The sequence below is a fragment of the Schistocerca gregaria genome, chromosome 3 (genome assembly GCF_023897955.1).
Source record: "Schistocerca gregaria isolate iqSchGreg1 chromosome 3, iqSchGreg1.2, whole genome shotgun sequence".
Lineage (NCBI taxonomy): Eukaryota > Metazoa > Arthropoda > Insecta > Orthoptera > Acrididae > Schistocerca > Schistocerca gregaria.
This window is the reverse complement of record NC_064922.1, coordinates 774,490,092-774,508,113: the sequence shown is the minus strand read 5'-3', so window position 1 is coordinate 774,508,113 and position 18,022 is coordinate 774,490,092. Positions and strand designations below refer to the sequence as shown.

The window sequence follows — 18,022 nt, the reverse complement described above, 5'->3', positions numbered from 1 at the left end:
GTCCTGGTGATAGACTCCATCACCTGACTGTAAATTGCCTGCGATCAAATTGTTGTTATAAATTCTCTTAAGGTTGCGGTTTTGCAGGTGATTATATTTTTGTATTTGTTGTTAAGCCTTAAATAGTTATATTCTGCAGTTTTATTTTTTTGTGGAGTACTGGCTTCAGTAAATAAAATAATTAACTTTTAGAACAAATATTTTCTTTGAGTTGCAACGTCTGCTATAGCTCCTCGCTCTCAATCTTTCAAGATTTTTTTTTCAGAAACATTCTTTTACATAGTAGAGAAGTATTACAATAGTTGCTGGAAATTAAGGATGCTACTTGCCAACATATTATTTAAAAGCTGAATAATTTTGGAAATGTATTTATTTAGTACATTGTATATGTTCTAAAATACAAAATAAACAGAAAAATAAATATTCTACAACATAAAAGAAATAGAAAATTGGTGGTGATTTACAATCCAATTCAGGTATCTCAGATATTGTATTCCTGAAATATGGAGACAGGTTGTCACTTGATACCTATAATTTGACACCAACATGTTGTTGTATTTTGATTATAAAAACATCAATGTCACCCCAGGTTGTTGAGGAGCTGATTTACTGAATTCAGCGCAGAAATAGGTATCTGAAAGAGATAAATGTGATGCTTTAGTACGAATATGCAGCGTTACACATGCAACAAAATGAAATAAAACAGATAAAATAGTGGGAGCTTAGGTAATACTGATTCATGCATTACGGTGTAAGCTTAAAACTGTCTTTCTCTTTTACTCTCTCTATTTCTTCCCCTGCATCTCCACTCAAAAATGATGATTTATGGCTGTAGTTAAGAAGAAGGACCGTCTACAAGTCAAATATTTCTTACCGGACCACAGTCTCAAATATCAAACAGCTATTCACAAAATTACAGAAAAAAATAGTTTTTATGAAATGTAATTTCTGAATACACTTAAGTGTGGTAATTGTATAGACGTTATTGACTTGCTTAACAAAACATAAATATTTATGATATTACCACGATAAACTAGTGTTGATGTTGGCCTTGTTAAGTGTTTGTTTCTGCAAGGTTAGCGCATGATTAATTTATTTAAATAAAATTTTGATTTTGATATAAATTGTTGCTAATATTATCTGTCAATATTTTTCAACAATGGTAATTAAAATTCTGTCTTGTAAGGCTCAGGTGCTTTAGAATTTACGTAATCGATTATGAATGTATTTATATTTTTCCATGAGGAGTTCTTAAAACCATTGCCATCGACTTTGACAGGCATGTTTCGCATGAATATACATTGAACTCAAGACGAAAATATACCAAGTGCCATGTATTGCAGAAAGCACTTTAGGATTTGCTATTTCTGACTCCACTAATGGCTTCACAATTTCATGCAGTGTCAAAAACTTATGGTGGTCATGTGACAATGAATTGGAATATGCGACGTGCAAAATATATTTTATTTGCTTATCAACATAAATCATGGTAGAAATTTAAGTGTATGGAATTGACTTAGAGGATGGTTAGTTACTTTTTCTCTACAGTCACATGGAGTGTTTCCTTCTTTAATGAACATTTCTTAATTTGACGTGCAGATGAAGACTTCAGCACTCATTACAGTGGCTTCCACATTAGAAGAGGTACATGACATTAACTCTTCCTTTAGTGGAGTGCTGAAACACTGACAGTATCTTTTAGTTCTCTGAAACTGTTGGGTTGTTTTCTTGAAAGACTAGGTTGTGAGCAAAATGTGGATCTGGATTGTTGAAAACTACAGAAATTGCTCTGGACCCGACACTTACTTCTTGATGTTTGCCATGCAAACCCTTATCTTCTTGTATCATACTGCGATAGGAACAGATGACGTAAGTGATATGTATGGTAACAAATAATTAGGAAAGGCATTGAGTCACTAAGAAGTAAGACATATCGCATAGCTAAACGCCACATTACATTTCTTTGTCTGTTAATTTCAAAGATTTTGAAGTTGTTATTTAGTCTATGGAACAGTATAAAATTCTTTCAAATAATATTGTGTGTTGAATCTTTTTTTTTTTTTTTGTGAAGTTCATGTGTTAGTCCCTTCCAGTTCCCCATTTATTTGATATACTGTGGAAATAACATTTTTGATTGGTGATCTGTGTTATATCTGTCCACCTAACAACTGATACCATATGTTTGTTAATGTGATTTGAAAAAAGAATAGCCCAAGGTAAAATGCTGAATCGATTTGATTATTACCATTCCCCATTAAGAATTTGTGGTTACTGTTATGTTTGCACAGGTTTCCCAACGATGTGAAAACCTGTTCCCCGTTATGAATTTATGGTTACACTTACATGGAAAATCCAGGGTAGACTAGAAACAATACGAACTAGAGTAGACTGCTGCTTACAGTACAGTGGAGGTCCCTCACACTCGCACAGTGAGGACTGCCACCCCTGTCCCTCAATAACCCAGGCCTCTTCTGTACTGCCCCCATGGAGTTGTAGACACTTGTGAGAAGCGACACTTGTGAGAAACTGGAATGTGGCTACGCTTGTGAGAAATCCGGGATGCTAAGGAACCGCCACAGGGTGTGTCGCAAATGCTGCGCCACTACCTGCTGCCGCTTAGTGACAGCGCTCGGCTTGCGCCGGCCTGGGCAGCTGCCGAGGGACATTCACACTCCTCCAATCCATCCAGGTTACCTTATTTCAGAATTTTTTGGGGTAGGGAAGAGTAACCTTAGTCAAATTAGAAATCGGAGCTGATTTTTCCCCAACAATATCATGTCAACCATTAGTTGCAACACAGTTATGCGTAAGACCTCTATCATTGGAATTTATGTTCTGATTAATCTTTCATAGGGCATAATTTTTGCTCTACCTCATACGTAACGATGTATTCTACAAAAACTATAGACACCGAAAATATTTTCCATTTTTCAACCACTTACCCAAAATCTGATATGATAGGAGTGGCAACCTTTTACCATATATTAAGAAGAACCAATTAAAGAATTAGGCTCTCGGTAGAGATTTTTCTTTAATTATTTCGAAACCTCAATTTTTTTGTACCAAGCAGGCAAGTGTACTGAGGTCTAATGTGAGTCCTGCTTGCAATTAACGTTAAAGAAAGCAATTTATGTTTTGAAACAAGATGTATTCATCGTCCATTCAAACAGACATTTTTTCTAAAATTCTCTGCACAAAAATGCTGGTGAGAATGTTAGAAAAGCTATCACTTTTCAGACTTCATTACTGAATCTTTTACAATTTGCGAGAGACATTTAGTTGACTTTGTGTCATCGATTTCTCACAAGTGTCGCCAACAGCGACAGTTGTGAGGAGCGACAGTTGTGAGCAGACCCGGCCGAAATGGTAGCGCGCGGTCTACAGGGACACCAAACAAGTATCTCTTTGGTAAATCGTCATGTCCTGCTGCGTGGAGAAGTTCGTAATTGCCTCTGCACATCCTCGTCTGACCGGAATCTTTGACTCTTCAAGGTCTACTTTAAGGGAACTAAGGCGTGATAGTAGCGTGGGGAGAGGTCAGGACTATAGGGCGGGTGTTCGAATGTCTTCAGCTTGTCGTAACTTCGGCGATACGACATTCACGGCATGGGGACTTGGGTTATCATGAAGCAACAGCACCCTCTGCGCACCATTTCATATCGGCAGACATGCTGCCCATACACATTGTTCATTCCCAGGTGGATGTCTACTGGTGTTTGTCCTTTGTCGGCCACGAAAAGAAGATCAATATGATGGTCCCGTTTGCGTACACTCGATAATAACGTCGTCTTAGTTCACCTCTCCGAATTTTCTGTATGCACGTTGGAAAGACAAGACTGCTATCCTAATCCCATGCCTACATGTCGGGGTTTATATACCTGTATCGGAGTCGCACTACGTTGCTTATACGCTGCAGAAACGCACTGAAACGGAACATTTCGGTCGCCCATTATAACACACATGGTGTAACGGATATAAGTGCAGATATTTTTACTGGAGGCTGAGGACGGTGTATTCAACATTATATAAGTATTTACGTCATTTTCAGACTAATAATTATAGCTCTTACAGGTCGTATTTTTTAGGTTGCTTATTACTTCCAAGTTCATGTGGCAAGAACAAGCCACCAATGATTCTATTTCCCTGGGCAGTAGGTCAGGTGCTGAACTGAGGAAATGTAGACCCAAAACTTTTAGTATCCACTGACAGGCATGCTCCACTTAGTGGTGCAATTAGAACATGGAGAAAACATCAGGTCGTAAAGTTTTTGACGTGTCTGAGAAAAGACTGTTAGACGCAAAGAAAAACAACCAGCGCATTGACGTGTGTACATATTAAGATAAAACATAAAAATATCTGCACACTTATACAAATTACGCCCTGAATAAAAACTCAAGATACGCACTCTTAAAGTCATGGAATTATATGAAGTATGTCAATGAATTATACATCCTGTCGTCTTAATATAAAAGAAAATTTTACCATGTGAAGATATGATGTACTGAAAGTTGGATAAAATTCTCATTTTATCTCACCGTACATTATGGTAAGTCAGTAGTTGGGACAGTAGTCTCTACTTTTCTGATCTGTCAGAGCCTACGACCGTGACCTCGAGGACTCTTTCACCAAAATAAAGCAAGATGTCGTGCTGTTCTTACTATCATGATGTATCTCGATACAACGAGTTTCTACTATTGTCCTAGCTAGCACGTCCTACAGATCTGTCACCCAATGAAAACACTTGGGCATGGGCTGCCGAGATACTGGCATACCATCACTCGTCAAGGCACTATTACTGATGACCTCTGGCAAAGGGTTGAGGTAACATAAAACCTGTCACCCAAGGACAGTTCAATTCGTTGCATAGATGGTTTAGAACCATAGTTGCTGCTAGAGATGCCTCCTCAATGTATCATATTTCGCACCCTCTACACCTCCAAGTCACTTACTAATTTTATCACGTATACTTCCGTCTATCCCGCATAGATACGATAAGCAGAACTTCGTTATTTGCAGTCCTTCTTGTTGTTGCAGTTTTAATGGCCACAGGCGTACAGTACCTTGTGAGCGTATGTGTCATGCGACTTGACATTAGTAACTTTGGAGGTAGCGTTGCTCACGTCCTTAGGTTTAACCTTAAAATACTCTACACGCGCATCCTGGGTGGTGGTAATTGAGCAACAATGATTACAAGCAGCCAGACTATCCATAAGATCTCCTGGCAATAACATATCAACTAAATAGCAGAAACACGTCTTTTCAGAGCTCATTAACAAGAAACATTGTACTATCAGACTCTTTCAACTGAATATCGAAAGCATTAGCAGGGCAAAGCGTAAAAACTTTTGCTGGACAACAACATCGATGTCGTCGAAATTCAGGAAACTCGCGTTTCCAGAGAAGAAATATTCCGAAGCTGAGGTCGAATTTCTGTATATTTTGCACTTGGTGTAACTTACAACGTGTATGAAATTGCTACATATGTCCTTAACAATATAAACGAAGATTCACTGATTTCTGTAACTGTGGAGGCAGATATACATACAGTTTAATAAAACTGCACGATATTACTATTAAAAATGTTTACAAACCACCCAAAACAACATGGCCCGCTTTTGTCCTACACACAGCAGAACATCCTGCAATTTACATTGGAGACTTCAATAGTCACCATGAACTTTCGCATTACTCTCAAAATTATGAAAATGGAAGCGTACTTGCAGAATGGATTGAAGAGAATAATCTTTATCTAGCGTTAGACGCCAAAGATCGAGAGACTTCCATTTCAGCTGCTTGGGGCAAGAAGTCACATCTTGACTTATGCTTTGTTAGCTGCAATGAAAGTGGCTTCCCCATCAACGCCACAAGAAGAGTGATAGATGCCTTTCCCCACAGCCAAAATGCACAGTTTCTATCATACGATCAACCCCCCATGCTTGATGGAATTTCCAGAAATTTGACTGGACGAAGTTTTCAATGGAACTGGGTAAGACCAGTGATAGATGCCTTTCCCCACAGCCAAAATGCACAGTTTCTATCATACGATCAACCCCCCATGCTTGATGGAATTTCCAGAAATTTGACTGGACGAAGTTTTCAATGGAACTGGGTAAGACCATTCACTGGATCCCTTCATCACATAAAAACTATCAAAGCTTCATTGGTGCAGTAACAGCAACAGTTAAAAAGTGTATGCCAAGAGGATACCGAAAAGAATATATTCCAGGATGGAATTATGAAAGTGAAACATTGTACCAACACTTCTAGCAAAGTGGTGACCTAGAGATAGCTAAGGAACTATTATCCAGTCTGGACATGTCTCGGAGGCAGAAATTGGCAGAAACAGTCAAAAATATGGGCTTTACCCACTCGAGCAAGGAATCTTGGGGTCTTCTGAGAAGACTAGGAGTAAGTGCACCAGCATGCAGAAAAAATTCTGAAGTAACACCATACCAAACTGCTTCCCACATCATTACTACCTCAAGAGTGTTTCCCAACAAGAAATATACAACACATATCAGACGACTGCTTCGTGACTTGAAAAAGACGGTATCTCTCTCATCTGAGTATGCCCGTCCCTTCACAGTTTCAGACAATGACTCTGTACTGGCTCCAGGATTCGATGGTGTCCATTCAGCATTCCTGATCGATATGGGAAGTAAAGTTAAGAAATGACAGGCAGACTTCTTCTCTGACTTCCTGCTCACTCGTCAAAATTGCAGTTTAAAAAGGCGAAAATTATATTTGTTCTGAAATCTGGAAAACCCAGAAGTATGGCAGAATGATATCGCCCCATTGCCCTACTTGGCTCCTGCTACAAGCTTTTTGAAAGGCTATTATATAACAGAATAAGTAGCGCTATCCTAGAGACTGTTCCAGCTGATCAGACAGGCTTCATACCAGGTGGTAGCTGCTGCAAACAGGTATTGTCTCTGACATCCTTCATAGAGTCTAGAAACCAAATGAAGCAGAAAACATCTGTTGCGCCTGTTGATCTAACTGACACCTTCTACACCTTGTGCAGGGAAGACCTTATCTACAATTTTCTCCACATCATACCCTTCAGAAAAACGGTTCGACGGGTTAACAGCATGCTAAGCGATGGGAAGTTCCAGGTAATCATGAGAACAGCATAAGTAAGGAGAGGAAGTTAAGCAACAGATTGCCCTGAGGATCAGTTCTCTCGCCATTACTGCTCAACCTGTATCTATTTGATCTATCTGACACTTCGTCCAGAAAATTCGGCTATGCCGGTGACCTGACTCTGGCTGTACAACACGAGGAAATGAAGACATCAGAAGAGATTCTAAACAACGACCTTTCTGTTTTGGACAATTACTTCAAAAACTGGAGGCTCCAACCCCGTGTGAGTGAAACAGAAGTGTGTTGCTTCCATTTAAATAATCACTTGTCGAACGTAAAACTGTAAGTAAGTTTCAGAGGCAAAATTCATCGTCATAATTGGAACCTAAAATAACTTGATGTCATCCTGGACCATACACTATGCTTCATGCAACACCTTCTTAACGTAGCTCAAAAGTTGAGGTCTCGAAACAACATCCTTCATAAGCTATGCGGAACTAGCTGGGGATGTTCAGCAACCACCCTGCGATGTTCAGTGCTGTGTTTGGTGTATTCATGTGCTGTGTATTGTGCACTTGTTTGTTATCATACAAGGCTTGTTGACACCCAGATGAATACGACAATGAACATAATATCTGGCGTAATCAGATCTACTCCAGTTTATCGGCTTCCACTATTAACTGGTATAATGTCTCATGATCTAAGCAGATGTGCTGCCCATATGCGGGAATTCTACAAGGTCTCCTTGAATTCTAACCTACTTTTGCATAGCGACCTGCCACTTTTAAATCGTAAGGGACGGAAGTCAAGCCATCCAGCCCTGTGCGATGCTGCTGACATGGTTGCTAAGGATTTCAAACCCCTTGAAGAACGGAAAAGTCGTTGGAAAGCAGTGACAGATGAGCACCTGCATAACGTCTTCTCAGGTGCTAAACTTCCAAGTGGATTCGACGTACCACGCAAGACCTACACTGCCCTCAACAGAATCCGTACCGGCCGTGGCCGATGCAGGAATGTTTAAATGTAAGAAGGTGCCTAATCCAGCCTGTGACTGCGGGGCTCCATGCCAGACTGTTCACCACATTGTCAGTGAATGCAGGATTCGGGCCTATCGCTATAGCAAGTCCAGATGCAGTGCGGTGGATTGAAGGACTGGATATCCAGCTGTAAAGCCAAACTTAAGTTTCTTGGTGTAAATATGTACATACGTTTATGTACTTTAATTTTATGATATGTCTGTATTAACCATACGCTAAATAAATAAATAAATCACTGACTTTGTAACACTTATGTTGGACTCAATTGTGTTTGCTTCATGTATATTTTATGTTTTCTTACGTGTAATGTAATATCTGTGTTACTTTCATTGGTTCAACATATCTGTTTATAACTTTTTATTTTCTGTAAAGTTATTTTAACAATAATTTATTTGTAATTGTACATTCTGTATTTACGTAATAAAAATATATCAAAGTATTTTGTGCAAAATTGGTTCATGCATAAGGCACGTAAGTTTCTACAGATTTATAACCTGACAGGAAGACCCTCCACCAGGGAAAAATGTAAGTGGAAATGTAACAGGTGGTTTGCTGCGGAGTACCACAAAATGTCTTTGCGACATACACAATCTGCCGTCAGCATTCATCCATTTAACACCTGGTATGCTAAATCAAGCAAGAATAGCAGCAAAATTGAATTAATTATCCCTCTGATGCAGATATATATTGGCTGTTAGATCATGAGATTTGTTCGTCTGCTGTGAATTAATATCCTTCAAAAGTATTAGTGGAAACAAAAAGTCGTAATTACATTGTTTAATTTTCATTCTTGTTAGAATCTTTGCGTAGTGCTAAAGGTAACAGACAGCTGTTGTCATTATAAGTAAGAATTATAGGCCTGCAACAATCATTCTAGAAACATTTACGTTCTTCTAAATCTAACAGTCTACAACTTATTGAAAACGTAACAGATTAAGATTGCTCTTATGCTCTATATAATGCTCCATCTGAAAACAAATACTAACCACGTTGGTTAGCATGACAGTTCGACATTTATTTCTATTTTACTGTCTTTCAATAGTAAAGTATTAAAGTCACCTCACATCTAGATTAGCCTGCACCCTCCTCACTAAGTGTTATTGTATAATGAACACTGTGTTTTTTGGTTTAGCACAGGCGGTTCACGTTGGTGGTTAGCTGCCTGTCACAATACTTGCTAGATTATATTGTTAGTTTCAAGTTCAGTTTACAAAGCAGATTGAAGACCCATGTAAACCTACGACAGTAGTTAGTTTTCTTTATTAACAGTGTATTTACTTGGAATCACATTGCTTAATTACCCTCTTTTAGTTAGAAGACAACAGTTTCACTTTGCAATCACAATAGCACTGGCTCCATTCCAGATAAATTAACTACCGCTTACTTTCTTTCTTTCGCTACTGCCTTTATCCTGCATTGTGCGCAGCGTCGGCAGGGTTGAGTACGGATTTGGCATGGTTAATTTTTAAGGGGTGGCCGGATTCCCTTCCTGCTGCCACCCCATAGCCCCCAGGAAGGAATTAGTGTACCCCAGCTGTCTGCGTCTCGTGTAAATCTTGACATAGTGTGTATGTGTTTCCAAATGTCTGCGAGTCGTGTAACTGAGGTGGAACATGGGGATCAGCCCGGTATTGACCTAGGAGGATGTGGAAAACCGCCTAAAAACCACATCCAGGCCGTCGGCGTTAATCCGCTGGGCGGATTCGATCCGGGGCCGGTGAGTCCACCCGAGTCCAGGAAGCACCGCGTTAGCGCTCTCAGATATCCTGGCGGGTCGTAAATTAACTACTGCTTACTATGAATGAGTAATCTTCCTGATAACGTAACGAAGTCCGATACCTTAACACCTGTACACGATTACTACCAACATAAAATCCTGTATCGAGAGTAACGTTATTGGCAGCTTGTCCTTGTTGTGGGAACAGCCGATAGTGTTATACCTGTTTTTTGTCTTAACATGAGTAGTAATAGTCGGCAGAGTTTTAACTTGGCCTGAAAAGCCCCAGACAGCAGAAACAATCAGCTTAAGAGGTGAGACTGTTTGAATCTTCTGTGATATTCCAAGGTAAACGTGTTTCCCCAGTTTCCCGTTACAAGGCTGGAATGAGGGGACTAGCAGAGACCGGTCACTCACGTTGAAGATGGCGTCGTAGTTGACGGGGTGGCCGCCTGCAGAGCCCCCTGCCGAGACCGACGCCGAGGCGCCGGCGCTGGACGCGGCGCCCGAGCGCGAGCCCACGGCACCCTGATGGCTGGCGCTGTTGGAGCTGCCCTGGCTGTACGTGTACGTCTTCTTCGGGTAGTGCCGTCCCGCGCCGCCGTAGTTGCCGTAGCGTCCGTAGTTGCCGTAGCCCCCGTAGTTGCCGTAGCCTCCGTATTTCACCACCGTCACCCCTCCTGAGGCTGCACAGTCCAACACAACGAAAAAATTTTTCAACTGATCCATTGTGACAAATACTAAATATCTAGGGCAAAGAGGGGTGTAGGGTGGGGGGAGAGAGCACAGTGGCGAAGTGGGGATAGGGTTGAAGTGAGGATGAGAGGGGAGGTTTAGATAAACGTGCGTACCAAGGATGAAATAATGAAGGAGGGGGTGTGGAGGGCTAGCTGGTAGTAGGTGGGAACGACGCTTAAATTACGGCGTTTCTCGAAAGATAACAAAGTAGCCATGAGGCTAGCTCATTGCCAGTTTCACTCGTCATAAATTAAATACGTCCGAGAAAAATTACCAGTTATTGATAGCCTGTAAAACCGCAGCATAAGATACCGTGACCACTTGAAACTTCTGTTTTCTCAGCTACACTCTTTATTGCAGTGCCACAATGCAATTAATTGTTTAACTAATGTACTGACAGTATGCTATTCTCGAGGTTACTTTGCTAACACTGAACATCCTTATATTTCTCCCCACGCTTCTGACATCCACTTATTTTGAGCCAATCCTCCCCCTCCCATACAATTATATACTTTTAAATGTTCAGTTTTTATATTTTTCTTTTCTTCACTTAACATGCATCTGTACAATACCGCATTCCTGAATACATACAGTGATTTGTGTAAACCAATTAAGATACATGATACAATGAGTAGATATTTAATGATTTCATGTAACTGAAATATGTGCATGATAGTGTCTAAGATGAACGATAGATAATAGTGGCTGTCCAAAATGAGACTGAACATATATGTTTTACAGTAATGTCACCAATTTTGTATTCATAATAGCAAAGTTTATGCACGTACATCTGAAGAACTTTGCAATTACATCTATTGGTTCTTGATTAATGTAAAGTGATTTCATTCTTTTTATGACTAAATAGTTTTAGGTAGTTGCAATGTGTCACTCTTTTTATAAACATTTTGAATTGTGGAGTCAGTTATATGCTGTGTATTTCCCACGCTGGCCGGTGTGGCCGAGCGGTTCTGGGCGCCTCAGTCTGGAACCGCGCGACCGCTACGGTCCCCTAAGTTCTAGTGGACTGATGACCTCAGATTTTAAGTCCCATAGCGCTCAGAGCCATTTGAACCATTTTTATTTTCCATCTGAATTTTTTTCTATAAGCAATGACATCTCTTTTTATGGAATGGAGATCCACGTAAGGTCACAATGCATTTAATTGTAAGACAATGTAACTGACAATGCACTAACCTCATGGCTACTATGTTATCTTTTGAAAACCCCTGTAATTTCCCCTTCTTTCCCGCCCCCTTCCCTCTTCTCTCTCCTTCATTCTTTTTCGTCACTGCTACCCACGTTTATCTCAACCTCTCCCATATCTCGTACTCAACCTCACCCCCACACACGTCTTTTCTCTCTCCCCACTCCCGCTACCCACCTCCTTCTTTGTCCCCCATTTTAACGATTTATTATGTCTTCCTTCCCTTCATTCCATGTACACATGAAACATATATGAAAATATACACAGTGATTAGTGCACACCTATTGGGATAAATGTAACTTTTAACGTTAACTAATGAATTTTATACACTTAAAGTAGGTTCATAATTTTGTCCATGACAAACTGCATATAGAATTTAATATTTACAGTGAGGTTACGGTCGTATACAGTTCATAAGTAAAGCAATAACTCTGTACCTGCACTACGATATTTTACCCATGTACATAAAAGACTGTGCTTTCACATCGGTCTGTTAAAGAACAATACACAGTTATTTTACTCATTTCATCACTGCACTTCTTGCATTTTCAGCCTGTCAGAGTCTTGTGTAAGTAAATTTAACTGAGAGATGTATAACGAGCTTCGTATTTACTATGTACTTACATGCTGTATTTTGTCACCATAAGCTATGTCATCTATCGGTTTCAGATGTAACTCTACTTAGCACTTATTCTCTAAATGCAACGCCCTCTATCCGTTTGTGTTTTAACTCCACTTACTTCTGTTAGAATGCAATTACTTGTAGGACAGATGTAATAGACTATTTATTGGTTTTAAGATTTTTAAAATTTTTAAAAATTTGTATACACAAGTGTATAGGTAATCGGCACATGTATCAGTGCACCAGTGCGCTCCAGCGGCAGACTTAAATTAAGTTCACGCAGCGTTGCGATCACTTTGCTCTTGGCTATGGTACACGACAGATAACGAGACAGAACGTACTCGGTTTCAACAGTATTTTTGCATGAACATTTTTTATATTTATAAAATTTCGGAAGATTTATCGATAAATTTTAGGAGATTCATTGTGACTTCATTGTGACATTTATGTAACCATTACTTAATTATGATACCTTGTATATACTTCTTTGTAGCCCTTGAGAAAGATGTAATATCGAAATGCCTAAAGCAATTTTCATCCAGTAAACTGTGTGACTGAGACAAGCGATGTTTCAGTGGCTAATTACAGCACCAAGAAGGACTCAGCTGGTTGGCTCTGCATCAGAGGAAGGTGTAGAGCAAGGTAAGATACCTATTTGCAGCATGATGGGTTAATAACGGGACAGCAAATTGGGTTAACCAGTTTTATGTAGAAAACATCCAAAGATATAGCTTTTGTATTTAATTGATGACAAGTTTTATGTTATCTGAACCCATTTTAAGATCATCTTGTGGGATCAGAATTTATCTAATAACTTGTTACAAAATGTAGTGCACACAACAGGATACGAAGCATGTCATACAGGATATATACGTACCAAATAGACCAACTGGTATATTCGATAACAGCATGCAAACAGTGTTATGATTCCAGAATGAGATTTTCACTCTGCAGCGGAGTGTGCGCTGATATGAAACTTCCTGGCAGATTAAAACCGTGTGCCCGACCGAGACTCGAACTTGGGACCTTTGCCTTTCGCGGGCAAGTGCTCTACCATCTGAGCTACCGAAGCACGACTCACGGCCGGTACTCACAGCCTTAATTCTGCCAGTACCTCGTCTCCTACCTTCCAAACTTTACAGAAGCTCTCCTGCTAACCTTGCAGAACTAGCACTCCTACTCACAGCCTTACTTCTGCCAGTACCTCGTCTCCTACCTTCCAAACTTTACAGAAGCTCCCCTGCTAACCTTGCAGAGTGAAAATCTCATTCCGGAAACATCCCCCAGGCTGTGGCTAAGCCATGTCTCCGCAATATCCTTTCTTTCAGGAGTGCTAGTTCTGCAAGGTTAGCAGGAGAGCTTCTGTAAAGTTTGGAAGGTAGGAGACGAGGTACTGGCAGAAGTAAGGCTGTGAGTACCGACCGTGAGTCGTGCTTCGGTAGCTCAGATGGTAGAGCACTTGCCCGCGAAAGGCAAAGCTCCCGAGTTCGAGTCTCGGTCGGGCACACAGTTTTAATCTGCCAGGAAGATCCAGTGTTATGATTGCACACACACTTACATCAACGTCAAGTTTTTCAGTAAACACCAGCAGGACAAACATACGATTGATGCTCTACTTCCTACACTGTTACAAGGAAACAAGTAGGAGGCATCCCATAAGGATGCAGTGAATTTTATTAGAATTGCCAAACATCAAGGACATAAAAATTAATACAATAAAAATACAAGTCAACTGCCACATTTCGGTATTTAAAAATTTTCCAGAAACAGCAAGCCTTTTGAAAGTTCTGTAAAAAATTTACCGTTAACAGAAAAACATTTAAAAGCGAAGAGCAGTAAACTACAACAGCGCTATTTATGGCTTACATAAACAAAAGTCGTATGCTATGAAGACATAACATCACTCTTTGTGAACCATAACTAATGTGGAAAGAAACATAGTATGACATTGAAAAAAGCATCACCTTTCGAATTACTTCACACTCACAAAACACTTCACCAGAAGCAAACCTAACAGAATACATAGCAATGAAAATATTTTTAATGACTTAATAGGTAAAACAGAAATTAAAACGCTATGGTCCATAAAGTATACAACATGATAGGGTGTCAGATGCGTAAAATACGTAAAGTGTTGAAACCAAAGAGCAACATACATTCTGGAGAGAGGCAAGAAATGTAGCACCTCCTGGGAAAAAATCTATGGGTGGGGATAGGTACAATTTATTGGAGAAATTGTAATTTTAACTGTCCGTCTCACAGGATGATTTGAAAATGAGTTCAGATAACTTGGATCTAGACATCACTTAAACAAAAAATTTAATCTTGAAATCTGTCTGTTTTCTACATCACACATCACCCATCACCTCTCAGAACTCATGAAGATATCAGCAACAGTCATAAAGCTACAGTTAACATCTCGAAAATTTGAAGTTACTTTATTAATTTTTTGCTCGTTTGCAAGAACATGTCTGCAGACCTGGTACATATTGAGATACGTGCGCCACAGTGCCTAAGTGCCTAAGTGGCGACGTCGATTGACATGATGCAGTATCGTGCTGCTATTCGTTTCCCGCATTTGAAGGCAACGCCGCTGCAACAGTTCCTACTGAACTGGTCGGAGTGCACCATTGAATGATATTGAGGTACAAACACTTCAAGCTTGGTCAGACAAGTATGAAAGATGAAGGGCGAAGTGGAGAACCATTCCTCTGTAAAGAAATGGGATTCGCAACGAAAGTGGAAGCCGAGGTACCCGAAGACATGTATATCAAAGTAAGGACGACTGTGGAGAAACAATCATGGGTCAGTTCTCAGCACTTCGACCATGATGGAGGTCACCGCTCGCTGGGTTCCAAGGCTGTGTGGGCGATTCAAACAGCCAGACGAGCCGAGAATGCCACAGAAATGTTGCAACTGGATCAGAACAGTCCGGGTGACTTCATAGTCGCCTAATCACCATTGAAGAATGCTGGATATTACACTCTGATCTCGAGACAAAGGGGCAAAGCGAACCAGTGGAAACAGGTGGTTTCACAACTACCGAAATGACGCAGAGGAAACCATTATCGGGCAACGACTTGCTGAGTGCTTTATGGAACTGATAGGGTGTGTAACTGACAGTTATGCTGATAAGAGGCAAACCATCACAGCTGCATATCACCGAAATCTGACGATATTACGGAAGGCGTCACGGAGAGCTGCCAACAGCTCCTGAACAACATCCAAGCTCGTTCTCTCCATGACACAGTCACATATGCTGTTTCTTTGGACTATCAAATTTTGACTCTTCCTCCCGTATTTTCCTGGGATGCTGCACAGCAACTTCTTCCTCTTTCTTTAGGTGAAGGAACTACTCAATGGCAAGCATTTCCAGAGTAATGACGACGTCTTGTTTCTGATGGGCATTTCCTAAAGGTAGACTTTTACGAAGTAGGTGATCGTCGTTGGGAAAAATACGAAGCATCGAAAGGTGCATATGTAAAGAACAATTAACATCGTCACTAAAGTTAATGGTCGCCTTGATAAGTATAACTTTATACACTCCAGGAAATGGGAAAAAGAACACATTGACACCGGTGTGTCAGACCTACCATACTTGCTCCGGACACTGCGAGAGGGCTGTACAAGCAATGATCACACGCACGGCACAGCGGACACACCAGGAACCACGGTGTTGGCCGTCGAATGGCGCTAGCTGCGCAGCATTTGTGCACCGCCGCCGTCAGTGTCAGCCAGTTTGCCGTGGCATACGGAGCTCCATCGCAGTCTTTAACACTGGTAGCATGCCGCGACAGCGTGGACGTGAACCGTATGTGCAGTTGACGGACTTTGAGCGAGGGCGTATAGTGGGCATGCGGGAGGCCGGGTGGACGTACCGCCGAATTGCTCAACACGTGGGGCGTGAGGTCTCCACAGTACATCGATGTTGTCGCCAGTGGTCGGCGGAAGGTGCACGTGCCCCTCGACCTGGGACCGGACCGCAGCGACGCACGGATGCACGCCAAGACCGTAGGATGCTACGCAGTGCCGTAGGGGACCGCACCGCCACTTCCCAGCAAATTAGGGACACTGTTGCTCCTGGGGTATCGGCGAGGACCATTCGCAACCGTCTCCATGAAGCTGGGCTACGGTCCCGCACACCGTTAGGCCGTCTTCCGCTCACGCCCCAACATCGTGCAGCCCGCCTCCAGTGGTGTCGCGACAGGCGTGAATGGAGGGACGAATGGAGACGTGTCGTCTTCAGCGATGAGAGTCGCTTCTGCCTTGGTGTCAATGATGGTCGTATGCGTGTTTGGCGCCGTGCAGGTGAGCGCCACAATCAGGACTGCATACGACCGAGGCACACAGGGCCAACACCCGGCATCATGGTGTGGGGAGCGATCTCCTACACTGGCCGTACACCTCTGGTGATCGTCGAGGGGTCACTGAATAGTGCACGGTACCGTCATCGAACCCATCGTTTTACCATTCCTAGACCGGCAAGGGAACTTGCTGTTCCAACAGGACAATGCACGTCCGCATGTATCCCGTGCCACCCAACGTGCTCTAGAAGGTGTAAGTCAACTAGCCTGACCAGCAAGATCTCCGGATCTGTCCCCCATTGAGCATGTTTGGGACTGGATGAAGCGTGGTCTCACGCGGTCTGCACGTCCAGCACGAACGCTTGTCCAACTGAGGCGCCAGGTGGAAATGGCATGGCAAGCCGTTCCACAGGACTACATCCAGCATCTCTACGATCGTCTCCATGGGAGAATAGCAGCCTGCATTGCTGCGAAAGGTGGATATACACTGTACTAGTGGCGACATTGTGCATGCTCTGTTGCCTGTGTCTATGTGCCTGTGGTTCTGTCAGTGTGATCATGTGATGTATCTGACCCCAGGAATGTGTCAATAAAGTTTCCCCTTCCTGGGACAATGAATTCACGGTGTTCTTATTTCAATTTCCAGGAGTGTAGCTAGTCGTCATAACATTATTTAGTATTATGCAAATACGTGCAGAGCAATTTAAAATGTTGTGTAGCGGCACGTTTAAAATGCGCCCAGTTATCCTTAGTTTTCTGCTATCCAAATTTCACTAATATACAGGAAATGCTGAAAAACCTCAATTCGAAGACGACTGAAGACAGACGACAGTTACCCCGCGAAAAGCTACTAGCAAAGTATCCCTATTAACTGAAACATCTAGATCTATGGCTCAGCTCGTCGCATACTGCTTCTGAATGTACCACGAAAAACGGTTTGACGTTTGGAATAAACTCCTACACATAATCTTCATCCTTATTCTTAGCACCTTGGACGATATCTGTCCTAGAAAGCTACAATTACTATCTTAATTTGTTCTATGTACGGTTGATAGTTAGGTAAGTAAATAACATGGGCTACAGACAATATGCAGTCACGTCACTCATTTCTGCCTTCTTATAAAGCATGCGTCTATTTTTATGAGACACAGCTTACGCAAAACAAGATTTTCAACCTTAAATTACGGCGTAATTTTCTTTAATGAATAGTACAGTCCATGGACTGTTTGTACATTGATGTACAGGAAGTACAGTAAATATATCGCAGTGAAACAACACAATCAAGGCACAAAATGCAGACATCAGACTCCGAAACCT

At 41.5% G+C, this 18,022-nt stretch overlaps 1 protein-coding gene across 1 annotated transcript in view; it reads right to left on the bottom strand.

The window, feature by feature from the left end:
* Positions 1 to 352: 352 nt before the first annotated feature.
* Positions 353 to 18,022, bottom strand: part of LOC126354147 (uncharacterized) — a 102,280-nt gene continuing 84,610 nt past the window's right edge. Inside the window, exons 5-6 of the mRNA XM_050003557.1 lie at positions 10,255 to 10,523; positions 353 to 634 (exon numbers count right to left, since the gene is read on the bottom strand). Coding sequence (XP_049859514.1) covers positions 581 to 634; positions 10,255 to 10,523 — 323 coding nt within the window. The 3' untranslated portion in view covers positions 353 to 580. The remainder of the gene's footprint in view (positions 635 to 10,254; positions 10,524 to 18,022) is intronic.